The sequence below is a fragment of the Centroberyx gerrardi genome, chromosome 6 (genome assembly GCF_048128805.1).
Source record: "Centroberyx gerrardi isolate f3 chromosome 6, fCenGer3.hap1.cur.20231027, whole genome shotgun sequence".
Classification (NCBI taxonomy): domain Eukaryota; kingdom Metazoa; phylum Chordata; class Actinopteri; order Beryciformes; family Berycidae; genus Centroberyx; species Centroberyx gerrardi.
The window spans coordinates 33271623-33288980 of NC_136002.1; the positions used below are offsets into that span (position 1 = coordinate 33271623).

General features: G+C 44.4%; 1 protein-coding gene across 4 annotated transcripts in view; it reads right to left on the reverse strand.

Annotated features, from left to right (window-relative positions):
* The window catches only part of fgf12b (fibroblast growth factor 12b), a 42769-nt gene that overhangs the window by 13665 nt on the left and 11746 nt on the right, over window positions 1–17358 (reverse strand). The window contains exons 1-2 of one of the 4 annotated variants that reach the window (XM_071920739.2): window positions 11092–11290; window positions 4054–4164 (exon numbers count right to left, since the gene is read on the reverse strand). In XM_071920739.2, coding sequence (XP_071776840.1) covers window positions 4054–4164; window positions 11092–11290 — 310 coding nt within the window. Of the gene's footprint in view, window positions 1–4053; window positions 4165–4614; window positions 4637–6546; window positions 6566–11091; window positions 11291–17358 lie in introns of those variants that run through there. The other 3 variants (XM_071920743.2, XM_071920741.2, XM_071920740.2) reach the window with 3 other exon arrangements.

Consider the following 17358-nt stretch of genomic DNA (forward strand, 5'->3'; position numbering starts at 1 on the left):
TCGGGAGCTAGCAGCTAACTAACTAGTAAGCTAGCTAGCTAACTTACTGCTAAATCAAAGCAGCTGTGGTTGTTGTTCCTCAGATTGCTGCTAATCTGATAACTGTTGGGTCTATCTGAAGTCTTCACTCATGTGTTGAAGTAACACATAACAGTTTTATACCAATCTTCTAGGGAGTTTCCAACCCTGAGTGTTCAAAATGGCCGCTGTGTGAATAAGGTCAATAAACAAAGGTCTGTCCTGCTCCTCTCTCTCTCTCTCTAACTCAACAGTGATCCAACCTATATCAGTTCATAAATCTCCTCTGTCTGTTCTAAACAGCCGGTGTCTGGTCGCTCTTTCCTGGGAAAAATCCTCTGTCGCACAGGAAGTGATGCGTTTTACGTTTCCGGTTTGTTTGGAATCAACAGAAGAAGAAGAACTGGGTAGTTAGCATGAGCAGTGATAGCCACCATGGCTGAACAGACAGAGAGAAGAGAAACTCAAACTGCAGCAACAGAAAACCCAAGCTCCGCCCACACTGTTTGATTGACAGGTGACACCACAGTGAGGCTGAGGGACAGAGATGGAGACTGAAGGAAACAAACACCACATCATTTCTTTGTCCGTGCATCAAGTTGCTCTCTGTGTCATTTAACATCAATAAATCACCATGACATTAATGAAGAGTCATCAGTATAATGACAGTAAACATCCTCCATAGTTTCTCCACCTGGTGGATCTGGAGGGAAATCTGCTGGATCTTTACGGCACAAAACAGGAAGAGGTTCTGTTCTTCCAGAGCAAACGGAGATAAAGCTGAAAGAGTTTCTGGCAGCAGATGGTGGAAGGAGGGAAAGGAAGATGGAGAAATCACTTCCAACATGTTGATCCTCTTCAGGGAGGGGGAGGGGGGGCAGGAAGCAACGGGGCTGATGGGAAATGTAGTCTTAATGTGGAGAAACACTAGAACTAACAATACAGCTGCTGTGAGATGGAGGAGTGCAGTCGTCTCCATCAGGCTCTCATCTGTTTACAGTCATTATGTTTAAAATGATACACAGAGCAACTTTAATTAAAAGGAGAACAACGTTGGCTGGGAGGTTAAATGATTTGGTTTGTTTGAATAAAAGTAAAGATTTTCCCGACGTGCTTCTGACAGCAGAAACACACTGAGGTGAGATTATAAACTCTTTACTGACACATGACTTTATAAATATTATAACACTGCAGGTGATGAAATGTCAGGAGGAGGAGAGGAGAAACCAATAAAGATGTTCTGCAGAGGTCAGCGGAGTCAGTAAGAGAGATATAGAGAGGAAAAATGAGAGGGGGGGGGGGGGGGGCAGAGAGAGAGAGAGGGAGAGAGAGAGAGAGAGAGAGAGGGAGAGAGAGAGAGAGACATAGAGAGAGGGAGAGAGAGAGAGACAGAGAGGGAGAGACGGAGAGGGAGAGAGAGAGAGAGAGAGGGAGACAGAGAGGGAGAGAGAGGGAGACGGAGAGAGAGGGAGAGAGAGAGAGAGGGAGACGGAGAGGGAGAGAGAGGGAGAGAGAGAGAGAGAGGGAGACAGAGAGGGAGAGAGAGGGAGAGAGAGAGAGAGAGGGAGACGGAGAGAGAGGGAGAGAGAGAGAGAGAGGGAGACGGAGAGGGAGAGAGAGGGAGAGAGAGAGAGAGGGAGACGGAGAGGGAGAGAGAGGGAGAGAGAGAGAGAGGGAGAGAGAGAGAGATAGAGAGAGAGAGAGAGAGACGGACAGGGAGATAGAGGGAGAGAGAGAGAGAGAGACAGATAGAGAGAGAGAGAGACTGAGAGGGAGAGACGGAGAGAGAGAGAGAGAGACAGAAAGGGCGAGAGAGAGAGGGAGAGACAGAGCGATAGAGAGAGAGAGACAGAGAGAGAGAGAGAGGGTATTCGTGTGCATTATAAACTGAAAGCATATACTGAGTACAGACACACACAATATGCTTGAGTCTTATCCAAATCATATACAATATCAGTATCTCACTTTCCTCTCCTCTCCCCTCCTCCCCTCTTCTCCTCTTCTCCTCTTCTTGTCTCTCCTCCTTTCATCTCCTCTCTCTCATCCTTTCCTCTTCTCTCCTCTTCTCCTCTCTCCTCTCCCCTCCTCTCGTCTCTCCTCCTTTCATCTCTCTCCTCTCATCCTTTCCTCTTCTCTCCTCTTCTCCTCTCTCCTCTCCCCTCCTCTCGTCTCTCCTCCTTTCATCTCCTCTCCTCTCATCCTTTCCTCTTCTCTCCTCTTCTCCTCTCTCCTCTCTTCTCTCCCCTCTTCTCTCATCCTCTCTCCTCTCCCCTCCTCCCCTCCTCCCCTCCTCTCGTCTCTCCTTTTATCTCCTCTCCTCCCATCCTTTCCTCTCCTCCTCTTCTCTTCTCCTCTCTCCTCTCCTCTCCCCCTCTCTTCTCTCCTCCTCTTTTCTCATCCTCTCTCATCTCCTCTCCTCTAACATTTTAAGGAATATTATTTGAAAGGTCAGTTTAGTTTGATCACACCTAACATTACCTTTCAGTCCAATGGGATGAACATTAATTGGATTATTTAACGTTGTTTGATTTTGCATGTGAGCCATATTATGATATAGATATAAATTGTGATATAAATTGATATACAATTTCTTATGATTATTATGATACTGATTTCAACCATATGGCCCTATAGCAAAATCACTTGTCTTCCAGTGTAAACAGCCTGGGAGTTTTTTGTACCTATGCAAATTAATTAAAAATAATTTTTAAAAATCCAGTTTAAAACCCCAAACTTTGAAAAATACACCTTATGTACCTGTGTAAATGCGATTGATGGATTAAACAAAAATCTATTTTTTATACAGGTGTAAACCCAGAGTAAATAAAAAAAGATAAAAATATCTTCTTTATCTGTGTGAATCTAGCCAATGAATTAAAGGAAAACCAGACACTTTCTTCCAGAGTTTTTAAATATTAGATATTTTGTGTCTATGCAAATAAAGAAAACTCATATGTGTGTGATCCAGTTTAAACAGTCAGATAGTTTGACCTGCAGTGTGAATGAAGCCGCTGAATTAAAGAGACATGACAGTTTTCGGAGGTGTAAAATCCTCTTTAAGCCTGTTGGACGTGACGATGTGGCTTCAGCTGATAAAACCAGAGAAAAGACCAGGAAGACAAGAGAGAGAGAGAGAGAGAGAGAGAGAGAGAGAGAGGGAGAGAGAGGGAGAGAGAGAGAGAGAGAGAGGGAGAGAGAGAGAGAGAGAGAGGGAGAGAGAGAGAGAGAGAGAGAGGGAGAGAGAGAGGGAGAGAGAGGGAGAGGGGGAGAAAGTGAGAGGGAGAGAGAGAGAGAGAGAGAGGGAGAGAGGGAGAGAGAAAGGATAAAGAGATGAGAGGAGATTTAATCCACAGGGACAGAGAGAGGAGTGGGTGATGAAGAGGAAGAAGAGGAGGAAGAGGAGGAGGAGGACGAGGCCTGCAGGCTGGCTGGTGTTAATCCTCCTTTATTTAACACTGAGATGATCTGAGAGAGAGAGAGAGAGAGAGAGAGAGAGAGAGAGAGAGAGAGAGAGAGAGAGAGAGAGAGGGAGAGAGAGAGACAGAGAGAGAGAGAGAGGGGCGGGCGACTGTCACTCTGAATTGTGGAGAGAGAGAGAGAGAGAGAGAGAGAGATCCAAAACATCTCCTCCTCTCCTCTTTTTGCTTCTCTTTACTTCTCCTCTCCTATCTTTTCTTTCCTTCTCCTTCCTTTTTGTCTCCTCTAAAGGAGGCTAAAATTCAGCTCTTCAGGGTTTAAAAGTGAAAGTTTGGTAACATCTGTCTGTCTGACACTCAAAACAAACCAACACACCAATAACTCTGATTTCTGACCTTGGCCTATACATCTTCTGGGGTAAATGACAAAAATAAAGCATTATCTGAGCCAGTAAGATCCTGAGAGCTGCAGCAGAGACACCATGTTGAAACCAGGAGAACAGAGAACATGCAGACCGCACACAGAGAGGAGCGGGACCCGACCCCGCGCCCCCCCCCCTGGCCGGCGGGCGGCGGGACGGCCGGCCCTGACGGGACAGTGAACGCAGCGCGGACTCACTGTAGTCGCTGTTCTCGTCCTTGTTGCCGTTGATGGTTCCATCCGGCTGCATCTGCAGGTAGAAGCCCTGCTCACTGAAGAGACGCGTCACGATGCCCTTCAGCTGCGGCTCTGAAACACCGCAAGACACAGAGACACAGGTTAGGACCGCACACACACACACACACACACACACACACACACACACACACACACACGCACACACACACACGCACACACACAGGCTGAACAGTGGCACTACGCCCTTAAGTCGCCAGAACCAGAAACCATATTAGACAGAGAGGCTAGGGGTTGACACCATAAACACACACACACACACACACACACACACACACACACACACGCGCACACACACACACACACATTTTTCCCAGCAGGTTGTTTGAGAGTCATACTGAACCTGACTGGTTTCCTCCTCAGTTGGGTTTGTTTTGCCAGATGAGAACACAATCATGGTACTACTGTAGTACTTTAGAAGTACTGGTGATAGTACTACTGTAGTACTTTAGAAGTACTGGTGATAGTACTACTGTAGTACTTTAGAAGTACTGGCGATAGTACTACTGTAGTACTCTGGTAGTACTGCTAACCTGCGGTGCAGTTTTTTGGGGGTTTCCAGCAGTTATTCTGAACTGAAGTGGTTTCCCTCTGTTCCCACATCAACAGTATGTTTTCCATCCACATGCTTATGGATTATATTTGGACAAAACAAAATGAAGAAAATTATAATATACAAAATAGTCTCCATAAACAAACATTGCTAAACAAACTGAGAATTTGTTCAATTTCAAAACAAACCCAACGAAACGGCAACAAGCGACGACTCCTGACAGAGCGAGGCGATGCACAGAGAAGAGGTCGAACTCAGTCTGCAAGCAACCTGATCTCACACAATGTGACACACGTGAACACCAGACTACGTGTTGGTGGCACATAAAGTGTTAACATTCCATTTTCCCAGCATGAAACGGTTCCCTGAAGCAGACAGGACTACCAGGCAGCAGAGTCTCAGTGGTGTCGGTCGGTGGAGGATGGACTGAGCTTGTACCAAGGAAATTTCTACCATGAGTCACATTTTAAATAATAATACGTTTTTCTTATTTAACCGACCAAAGCCTTTCCCAAACCTTAACCAAGTTGTTTTAGTTTCAACTGTTTTTGTCACAGAATCCAGTTCATGGTGGAGGAAAAATAATTTTCACATAATTCGTGTCCGCAGCAGGTAAATCTGCGTTTCAGAGTTCCTGCTCATTTCACCACCTTCCATGAGATCATGTTGTCCGCGCGTCCCGCCGCAGACGGCGTCCCGCAGCCGACGGGTCGCAGGTCGGAGCCCCAGCACAGCGGGCCGCCCCGCGTCCCGTCACAGCTCTCTGCCCTTGAGCAAGGCGCCGAAGCCCTCCTGCTCCCTCGCTGTACGTCCCTCTGGACGGAGCGGCGGCCCGGTGCTGTGAATGTAAATGCGGCGTGCGCTCGTGTAATGAAGCGTGCTCCAGATGACAATGTGGGGCAGAAGGACTCAGCACTGGAAGAGATGGAAATAGACCAAAATACAGCGAGCTAATGTGGGGCAGGACGCTGTGCCACTTAGCAGCCTGACTGACTGACAGCAGCCTGAACACCAACAAGACGCTCACGACTTCCCCGGCCTGTCCGCCGCTTCTGTTCCAACATTTACTTTCTGTTTTGTCCAAAATCTCCCAGAGTATGTTGTTTTGTGTTGTTTTTGTACACAGAATTATTTTATGTCTCCCTTGTTTCTCCCTTTTCTCCCCGACTCTCATTTCTTTCCCATCACTTCTGTATTGTCGTGATCATTAAAGGTTCACAGGGATTTTTGTTCCGTCTGTCTGACTGCTGTGACCTCTGACCTTTGACCTCCTTACTGTTGGCTGCTTGTAATGTTGGTGATCTAGGAACTGACGCTGATTCTGTTGAGCTCACAGGAAGTCGCTCTGGATGAGAGCATCAGCCAGAGGTGGGGACTCGAGTCACATGACTTGGACTCGAGTCACATGACTTGGACTCGAGTCACATGACTTGGACTCGAGTCACATGGCTTGGACTCGAGTCACATGACTTGGACTCGAGTCACAGTTTTAATAGCTTGAGACTTGACTTGATGCATGAAGAGAAGACTTGAGACTTGACTTGACTTGGGTTCTGGTGACTTGGGACTTGACTCTGACTTGTACTTTGATGACTTGAAAAGGTTTCTAAAGTCTTGACTTGAGATCTTGTGTTTGTGTAAATGACTTAGATTGAAAGTGATGAGATTTGTTCCAGCGGACGACTGAATTTAAATTCTGTTTTCTGAATTTGTATGGAATGATTGAATTTATTGAAGTTGAAACTGATTATAGAAATCAAACTCATGATGCTCTTACCAAGTTTTTATCCTATTAAAACCATATTGCATTGAAAAGTCCTAGATATTTAGTTTTCTTTAAGATATTAAATTGATACTGGACTCTTGATTTGTTCTGACTTGACTTGCTGTTCTACATTTAGACTTGAGACTTGACATTAATGACATGGACTTGACTTGGACTTGACTTGGTAATCTACATTTAGACTTGGGACTTGTGCCTCAAGAGTTGAGACTGACTTGGGACTGGAGCAGAGTTGACTTGGTCACAGCTCTGGCATCAGCTAAATGAGTTTAGTGTGTTTAGTGTTTAGTGTCCCATGGTCTAAATGCTGTTTCAGAGAATTCCACCTGTTTGGTTTATGGAGAGTTTTAGTGTCCCATGGTCTAAATCATTTTAAATTGATCAGCATCGATTTCAAAGCAGAGTGTTAGTGTTCCGCAGCCTAAACGCTGTTCCAGAGAACGTCATCAGTGTTGGTTTCAGTGGAGAGTTTTAGTGTCCTGTGGGTTTCAGAGGCCTTTCCACGCTGACAGGAAACATTTCTGAGATAATCACTAATCCAGTGGAATATTTTTTTTTTCCTCAGAATCTATATTTAACGTGTGCGTCACACTGTTTTGGGAGGATATGCCAGTTTTAACGCATTTGTGAGCCTGTGGGACAAAACTCACCGCCAACAACACCTCGTCCCTGTCACTGCTGCTTCAACCAGAGGTGAGGAAACACACCGCCGATAAAAACTTCTGGTTCACATGATGGATTCAAGTCAGATACACTGGATCTGGTTTATTTAAGGGCAAGAAAATCAAACTCACTTTGGAAATTTAAATAGTTTGATCTAGTCTGAATTATTTAGAGTCATAATCCAAGTAATAATTCAACCTATATCCAGTCCATAAATCTCCTCTGTCTGTTCTAAACAGCCGGTGTCTGGTGGCTCTTTCATGTGAAAAATCCTCTGCTGCACAGGAAGTGATGCGTTTTACGTTTCCGGTTTGTTTGGAATAAACAGAAGAAGAAGAAGAACTGGGTAGTTAGCATGAGCAGTGATAGCCACCATGACTGAACAGACAGAGAGAAGAGAAACTCAAACTGCAGCAACAGAAAACCCAAGCTCCGCCCACACTGTTTGATTGACAGGTGACACCACAGTGAGGCTGAGGGACAGAGATGGAGACTGAAGGAAAGAAAAGCAGGAACAGGAAGGATTATCACTTTAAAGGAAACATACGAGTCCTTTTGAAGACTTTTGTCCTTTTGAGAACTTGTGAACACGGTCGTGGTGAATTAGCTTGTTAGCGGATCATTAGGATGCATGCAAACAGTCACTGCCAGCCAGGTATTGATCATGTGGTTGATCAATAACAAGCCTCACCAACATGCTGTGTCAGAGTCTTGCCTGTGAATCAGAAGGAGACCCGACATGTGCAGTACTTATAACACCGTGGGTTCAAATCCAGGCTCCTGATCACTGTGTCAAAACCAGCACACATAAAAGGTGTTTTCCTGCCCCATAACCCAAACAGACCATAATAAGTCTGCAGAGGATTGATGGGTTTGCTGATCAAATAAAATGTACTCAACGATTACGTCAACTAGACTTCTAGATACTCTCCATCCCAACACACACACACACACACACACATACACACACACACCACCCCCATTTCCAGCTAAACGACCGGCGTCTCAACAACATTTCAGTTTTATTATTCCAGTGTTCAGCATGATGACATATTATCTCTTCACCAGACGTTTCTGTTGGACCTCTGATCTAATTAACCAACTTGCTGCTCTACATTGGGAAAATGTCACTTTATAATTTGTGTCAATCACAGGCCACCGTAGCTAAAGGGGACGGAGGGGTGAAGCAAGCCGATGTTGCTGGTTACTTAGTTCGCCTTTAACATTAAAATCACCCGATATGAAAGCACAATAAAACCCCACAGCATATATCGACCAACTTCTGCGTCGTATAGCTGCAGCGGTGCGAACATTCACGGCTCTGCGTTGGTGATTCTGAGCGTAGAGCAGAGAGACACTAGATGTCAGCGTGGAGCTTTGTTCACACAGCAGTTACCACAGAAGAAGTCGTAGTGAAACTCATGTTGTGGATGTTTCGGTTCATCTGGTGTCTTCATGACCGGGAGATGAACATCTGAACCTCCTCAGCTCGTCTCTCTTCATCTGCTCCGTGTTGTCTTCACTATCGGCCCGCAGCGACCCATACAGGAGGAGGAGACACCGAGCGGCCAATCACAGCTCTTGCGGCGGTCTTGCATCACAGTTACATTTTTTGGAGAGGAGCAATAAGCTACGGCGGCACCGCAAAGACCTACAGCGAAGCTTCGATGCATTAGTATAAATTAACTCCCATGGATCTTTCCTGTGTCTCCGCTGTCTGAGACTCAGCAGGTTACGGCGTGAACCCCGTGCTCCTGATGTCACAGGTCTGATCCCACTCTGTCTGTCCCGCCCTCCGCTGTGTACCGTGTGATCAAGCAGAGATGCTATAGAATCGTCTTTCAAAGAAGCCGTTTGTTGTATCGCCAAGAAAATGTGTAGCGAGTCTTGCCAGCGGTGGGTAGTCGGCTAATGAGAGTAGCAGCTCATAAATGTATGAATGTTGAAATCTATCCAACACACAACATCTCCTCCCTGCTCGCTGTGAAGTTTCTCCTCTAAACATTTTCTCAAGAGGGAATTCCGCTGAAGTTGACTTTTGGCTTGTTATTCTGCAGGAGTAGACATTTTCCTAAAGTTTCCAACGTTTTTTTTGGGGGGGGGCTTCAGTTGTTTTATCACTTCTGAGTGATGAGTCTCAAGAGGAAAATGCAGTCCACTGACATCATCGCATGAGAGGCTGGAACAAACTTTTGGCCATTAATTTTTCCACACTGACATTAAATATTTAGGATTATGAAGAAAAATGAATTGATGTTTAATACTGATAGAGGAATCTGGCTGTCCATAAGTAAGTTTGATTTCTGAGGAAACTGAAGTGAATTTAAAGGTCCATATTCTCCAGAGTTTTATTTTGTGTCTTTCTGTCCATTCAAAGCTGTGTGTGTGGTGTCATGAACCAAAAACACTCTCAATCCATTTCTCCACGTTCATTTTCCAGCATCTCTCTGAGCCTTACCAAGAACAGGCCGTTTCTGTCTCCGTGTCTTTAAGGCTCATTAATATTAACGACCCCTCTGTTCCGATCGGCTAACCGTTTCGAGAGTGAAACGTGAGACGCCGCGGCCCGGCGGCTACAGGTAGGGAAAACTCTCCGGTAATAAACGATGACGACCGCTCGACCGCTTTGAAAAAAACACTTTGTTAGTCTATTATTTCTTACAGAAATGATAATGAGCGAACCTTTGTGACGCCGCAAAGTTACGGAAGTCCAAACGGCTCGTTTAGAGGCTCGCTTTTCTAATATGGATTGTGTGGATTTAGTTTTGATACTTTCACCATGTTTAGATACACATCCAACTCCTTTATCATCACAGAGGAGAGGGAGTCCTGCTTTACATCATATGGGACCTTTCAGACACCGCATCTATGGAAACCACAGTGTTGAGAATGCTGATCCTATGTTACTATGGTAACCACTGTATTCTAGAGTACTGATCCTATGTTACTATGGTAACCTCTGTAGTCTAGAGCGCATGTAACTATGGTAACCACTGCGTTCTAAAGTGCTGGTACTAAGTAACTGTGGTAACCACTGCGTTCTAAAGTGCTGGTACCATGTAACTATGGTCACTACTAACCAGCAGCACACCAAACTAAAGAATCAACGATTCCTGGACAGCAAGGCAGAAGTTCAGGATCTGAGGGTCTAGAACTGGGACCAGAACTCTTCAGCCCAGTTGTTTACTAGTCTTTGTGTTGCAGACCATCCTGTCACCAGGGAGTCACAGGTTTGATCCCCCAATCTATCCATCAGCAGCCATGTGTACTGCCAAAACACTTTGAACCCTGACCCCTGCTCTCTCACTGCAAGTCACTCAGGCTCAACCTGGTGATCTGTAGCCCTGTTGAGGGGTAAAGTTTAGTAAAGTTTATCACAGAGTAGAGTTTGTCAGGCGAGTCCAAGGGTTCGGTCCGACTGATTCTGTCATCGCTCCCTCAGCTTGACCGGCTCAGTTAAACTGAGGTCACACTGATCTTTAAAGGTGGGCTTATTTAAGTCTAATGCGTTTGTAAATTTAACACAGCAGTATTTTTCCTCCAAACAGCTGTTAGTGTGCTTGTAGTTTTATCCCAGTTAGTACAGTAAGCTAAAGCTTTATGATTTCAGCCTGTGCATCAGCGCTCAGATGGTGACCGCCGCAGCGTGTGCGCAGTAAAAATCTGGTTCTAGTCGGTCTCAGACTCAAAATGCTTCTAGGGTGCATCTCTGTTGAGTTTGGGCCGGGTCAGTCCGGTCCGAGCCTGAAGTTTTGGGCCTGATTCAAGCTCTGTCACAGAGATCCTGGAACCCATCAGGAAACCCACTGAGCATCAATCAGATGGGTCCAGATGGACCTGGAATCCCTGGTTTGTTTTGCTAAAGTATTGAAATGGCAAATAAAATTGAACTCATCCCTAAACAATATGTCAGGTCATGTTTCGTCCTCGTACCACACGTCAGTAAATACTCTGAATAACCGTTCTGATTCTACGAACCAACCTGGTTTCCGCCGTACAGGCCTTTTCTTCCCGCTGCAGAATCGGACTTTGCTGAAGACGTTGAAGATGTGTCTCTCACACAGCGACCTCGGGTCTTTACTGGGACTCGTTCGCCTCTTGTTTGTCGTTACCTTTTCGCTGTTCGACTCCCGGGCCTGACGCTTCTGTCGGATCAGGGAGCTGGCGATGGCCGCCGCCATCTCCCTCCAAGGTGGGCGAATCCACCAAGATTTAAATATCTGATCCTGGTTTGTCTCCAAGTTCAAGGATTTTCTTTTTATTGCAAAACAGCTGTCATGTCACTCCCTGATTGGTGGAAACCACCAGGCTTCTGATGTTTCGCCTGGCGAGTCTCAGAAATTAAATGGTGGCAGAAGTGTGTAGATAAAAGTGTTCTTATAGTTGTTCCATGATATGAAACTGCTTCATATAGTCCAAATGAAGAACTTTATTCCAAAACACTATAGATCCATTTTGAGAAACATCTGTTACCTGATATTTACATCTCCATATTTAATAAATAACTGACAGATCCTTGAATTCTGAGATAGTTAATAACTTAATTTATGTTCCACAGTGGTTTTTACTTTCATGCCAGCAATCATTTTCCAAGAGTAGACGTCACTTTTTTCAAACTGTAGGTTCTGGGAAACAGTCTTTAGTTTTTAGGTGAAGTTACTGTTGGTTATACCGGCTGGTCCATCGCATGAGGAGGGTGAAGAGCCTTCATCAGCTTCATCTGAGTCTCTGAGCCTGAGTCTCACTGTAATGATCCAAGACGCCGGCCTCGTTCTGAACATGGCACAGAGCAGCAGCAGATCTGAAAATCCCAGGATGGATGATGGGTAGTTTACCAGCTTGTCGCCGCTCCATCTCCCGCTGCGATGGCATTAATGAACGAAGCGCGTCTCTCTCTGATGGAGGCTCATCGCTGCAGACGCAGGAGTTGCACGCTTTGGATTTATTCTACTCATGCGTTGATGATGCATGCATGAACCGAACACAATGTCGTTTTAGCAGCTCTGTGTGAAGGATTCATAATGGAAACGTCTCATCAGTGAATCGGAGTTGCGATAAAAATCTATGCTGTCACACTATAAACAATAATAATCAATAACCAGGGCTGAGCAGTTTCATCTCAACACATCTGAACTGCAGGGTCCTTGCAGAACAGAAAGACATTAGTGATCCCAGAGTGTTTTGATGACATCCGTTTATTCCTCCTCCATCTTCCACATCCGTCCTCAGCAACTTTCAGAGTTGGCGGAGACGCAACTTGTCTTGGTTTTCACATGCGGAGCGGTGAAGAGTCAGCGGGCGGTTTGGTCTTCAGGGAATGAAAAACGGCGGAGAAATGCAACGTTGAGAAGACCAATGTGGGAAACCGAGCGAGTTGAAGAAGAAAAACGGCGAAGAAAGCGTCGAGTCGCATCAACAATCCATAAAGTCTGAAAATATTCCCAAAGCGTCTGAGGATCAGGAGGAGAGAGACGACTGGAGGACTGAAATAACAGCAGATTACACACGAGTCGTTCCTTATCCTCTATTCTTTTTATTCTATTCTTTTCTATTCTCCCCTCTCCGATCCTCTCCTCCTCTTCGCAATGTGAGCTACTGTATGTGATGAGAGGCTGACAGAGGGGGGGGGGGGGGGGGGGGGGCGAGGGGTAGAGGGAGAGAGAGAGCAACAGAGAAAGAGAGAGAAAGGAGAGTGAAGGTAGAGCGACAGAGAGACACCGATAGAAGAGAGAGAGAGAGAGAGTGTGCGTGATAGGGAGAGAGTAGAGCAATAACAAGAAAGAGAGAGAGGAGGGAAGGTAGAGAGACTGCAAGAGAGCAATAGAGAGAGAGAGCAATAGAGAGAGAGGAGAAAGAGGAGAGAGAGAGCAATAGAGAGAGAGTGTAATAAGGAGAGAGAGAGAGGACAGAGTAGAAACATAAAAAGAGAGGGGAGAGAAGATGGGGAGAGAGAGAGAGAGAGAGAGAGAGAGAGAGGAGGGAAGGTAGAGGGACATAGAAAGAGAGTGGAGGTGTTTTAGAAGCTGAGTTCCTAAAAATAATCTGCTGGATGTTTCTCCCACATTACAGATTACTGTATCTTCACCATGTAATCTTAATCCACATTACATGGTGAAGGTACAGTAATCTGTAATCTTAATCCACATTACAGATTACTGGTTACCTGCAAAAACAACCAGCGTCTACTCTCCCATAAACCAACAAATACAAAAAAAATATATATATATATTGTATTATTATTATTGTTATTTTTTTTTTTTTACATATATATATATATATACTGTATATATACAATTCATAATATATTACATTTGGTGTAAAATTTAATCCAAACCGCCTTGCAGTACAAAAATCCTAAAATACTAAAATATCCTACTCTAGAAGTACTATTACTTTGTGAAAATTTTACTTTGGTGGAAGTAAAATTACTGGTGTGAATGATGTGAAAATCTACTCCACTGAAAGTAACTAAATGTTACTGAGTTACTGAAAGTAAACTGAACATTCCCATGCAAAAAACATGGCAGAGGGTTCAATGTGTGATATTGAACATGTTGTTAAAGACTCTGAAAAGATTCTTCAATCTGTGATGAAAAACACAAAAAATGCCCAAACCAATAACGTTACTACGTTTCTTTCACTAGTAGCTAACAAACTAGCTAGACAACGACCAGGCAAACACACCAGTAATATTGTAGCTGGTTGGATGGCTTTTTGGCTAATGCTATTGCTACAATTAGCTTATCAGATTCTGAAATTCATTCAATCTGTGAATGAAAAAAAATATTCAATAACATCATACCCTGCTGCTTCTGTTCCTAGCCTACTAGCTATCCAACTAGCTAGCAAGGCTAGCAAATAACAACAAGGGAAATGCAAACCACTAGCTGGATGGGTGTAAACTAAGCTGCTATATGGATAAATTTGAGCATTTAATGTTAAAGTTTCTTAACATTACTGATGCAAAACGTACAAAATAGCCTACAAAATTTGTACTCTATAATGGGTGCGATTTAAAATGTAGTAAAGTAGCCTACTTATGTAAAAGTAAAATGACTAAATAATACAAGTAGGCTACACAAAACAGCTACTCAGTTAAACAAGCGTAAATGTAATTAGAGAGTTTATGTTTATGGGCTCGATGTGTGGACTAGCTGTATGCTACTAGATAAAATGAAGTAGTATAGCAGCAGTAGTAGTAGTAGCAGTATCGTAGTATTAACAGAAGTAGAAGTAGTAGTAGAGGTAGTATAACTAGTTACCGTAGTTAGTATGCTCTATCTATTGAGCTACAGGACCGTCAATGATATAGACACCATGATACATTTTTCAGCTACAAAATGAATATTGTCACTTTCACATTAAAGAATAAAACTAAATATGATTTCCCACCAGTACATACTGACAGCAGAATGTAATTTCTCAGTTAGCGTTTCAGTTACTGATGCAGACACACTTCCTGGTTTAGGCTGGTGAGCTGATTTCTACATAGAAAGTCTTAAAGCCTTGTGCAGCTTTAAATCTGAAATCTGTCTCTAACCTGCACTGCAAGAACATCTACACATCTGAATAACCACCATATCTCCTGTATGATGAAAGTGTAGCACTACACACACTCTCTCTCTCTCTCTCTCTCTCTCTCTCTCTCTCTCTCCCTCTCTCTCTCCCTCTCTCTCTCTCTCTCTCTCTCGGCCTGCAGGTATCTCTCTGACACGGAGCCAGTTTCCTCCCATGCTGCTGTGGTTTGGAGCAGAGATGATTCACACTGAGCTGCTCACATCACATCAGACTATCTGTGAACACTACAGTGTGTAACACTGGAGAGCCGGCGTCGCTTCTCTAAACCCTCAGCTATCACAAAATCCCTGTTCTCATGTCATTTCACACCAAAACTAATCCGCTGATATAGTGAGCCGAAGTTGACATAATTATCTTATCATAATAATCTGTCAGTGTATGGGAGGTTTCTTCATATCAGCAATCTAAAAAGTATATTGATATGAAATATGTTGTAGGAGGCATCAACACATTTTGTTTGGCTTAATTTAACAGAAATCCATCCAGTATTATTTACATGAACAACCAATTAGTTACTGAACTACATTACCCAGCAGGCTTTTAGCTAGCTGGAAAGTTCCATCTCCCACAAAGGGAACTAGCTACGCTAGCTAGCTAGCTAGCTAGCTGCAGCTTCACAGCTACAGTGAGAAATGTGTTCAGATCCTCATGAGGCTGAACTCAGACTTTAGTGGATCCAGACTGCATCTGAACAGGTGAAAACCTGCTGAGACGGTCTGCTGCTGCTGGAGGATCAGCTGCTTCAGCTGCTTCATGTTGGAGTTCTGCATCCAGACAAAGTCTGTTCTGGAAGTTTCTACACCTAAAATAACAGAAAAGTCCAAATCGTCTAACAGCTTCTGCTGCGTAGAGAGAGAGGAGAACACAACTCCATTTGTTGCTTTGTTTAGCAGCAGAAGACAGAATACTTTGTGGTCGATGGAACATCCTGTTAGCCACTTAGCTGCTGGTCAACAGGAAGACTTCAGCCTGCACTTCTGCTTCAGCTCACTATAGGACAGACATAGTTTCATAGTGTCCAGGTATAGAGGAGCTGCCGTCATAAAAACTAAGAGATCAAAATAGGCCTTAAGCTAAAATTTAAAGTCTTTTAGTTTAGCTTTTACATAAGTATGTGTGATTACAATCATAGCTAATCTGACCTTGATTCTTTTAAGTAATCTGTTTTGTTTTAATCTGCCCCTTTTATTGTGATGCAATATTCTCTCAGTTTCAGTTTCACCATGCTCACAATTTTGGAGCAAATTTTTGTGCATCTTGACTCTTAACTTTGTAAAGTTTGTATTCTTGACTATTTGACCACTATGTTGAGCTATTTCTCAGGTTTCTTTTAGTGCAATAAGTAGTCCTCAATGTAATGCTGTAGCCATTCAGCCTCCCTCTCACCCAACCTCCCTGTTATTTTCCTTCTCTCTCTCTCTCTCCCTCTCTCTTTCTCTCCCTCTCTCTCTCTCTCTTCATCATCCTCTTGATACCCCCCCCCCCCCCCCCACACACACACACACACAAAGTATCCCTGAATGTTTGTTGCCTCTAACCTCACTGTGTCGTTAGTGACTCATCCTTTCTAGTAGTGATAATTGGATTGTGTAACGTGCCCTTCAGATCCAGACGACCAATCACAGACTCTCATCTACATTCTGTTTCATTATGTTGGCCTTGATAGGCACCGCCAGCAGCCAATCACGCTCCAGCTCCCGCCAGTCGCCGGTTTGAATCCTCACAGAATGTACTGAGGCTTTTAAAAAAATCCTATTCAGTTCACCTGCCTCTTCATCATCCTCAGATATCTACATTTAACTAATACAGGAAATGAAATTTCACCTGGCAGGAAGTTACAAAAATTAAGCATGTTCTACATCCTAATTTAATAAGAAGCCTGTTGAAGTGGCTGGTGTGAATATGAAGCAGGAAAAGCGCAGGTAGGCTTCGCAAAATCTTTCCCTGGATGAATACCGATTGAAAACTAGAAGGCATTCAGAGAAGAAACCTCCAACAACGCTGAACCAACTCCCGTCACTTCAGTTTTAAGTGAACTAGATTTCTTGACCCTGTAAACATCCTTAGGATGTGGAATCAAATCTCTATCTCTGTTAGTTTCATGGTTATGGATAAAAACTAATCCCCCAAATCTAATCAATTGTTCCTGATCTGACCATCAAATTTCATGGAAATGGGTTGATAAGTTGTTGAGATATCGCTGACAGACAGACCAGCGGGGGTGAAAACATAAATCTGACATTCACATGAATTCATCACGACCAAATGTTCCGAGCTGTGTATGAAAACACGCTGAACCGCTGCGACCCGTTTCTCTGTCAGACTGTATGAACATGTCAGTGAAAGCACCGCCATGCTGAATGTAGGCTTCCATCAGAAACCAGGTCAGCTGCTTTAATTACTGTCATGTATTTGTGGACTCGTACCTGCACAGTGGGACTGAAACCAGAGCCTCACCTGCCGCAGCTGAGACCACATTCACACCTATCCAGGTCCGTCCAGACCCGTCCAGATCGGTCCAGACCCGTCCAGGTCCGACCAGACCCGTCCAGATCGGTCCAGATCGGTCCAGACCCGTCCAGGTCCGACCAGACCCGTCCAGACCCGTCCAGACCCGTCCAGGTCCGACCAGACCCGTCCAGATCGGTCCAGACCCGTCCAGGCACGTCCA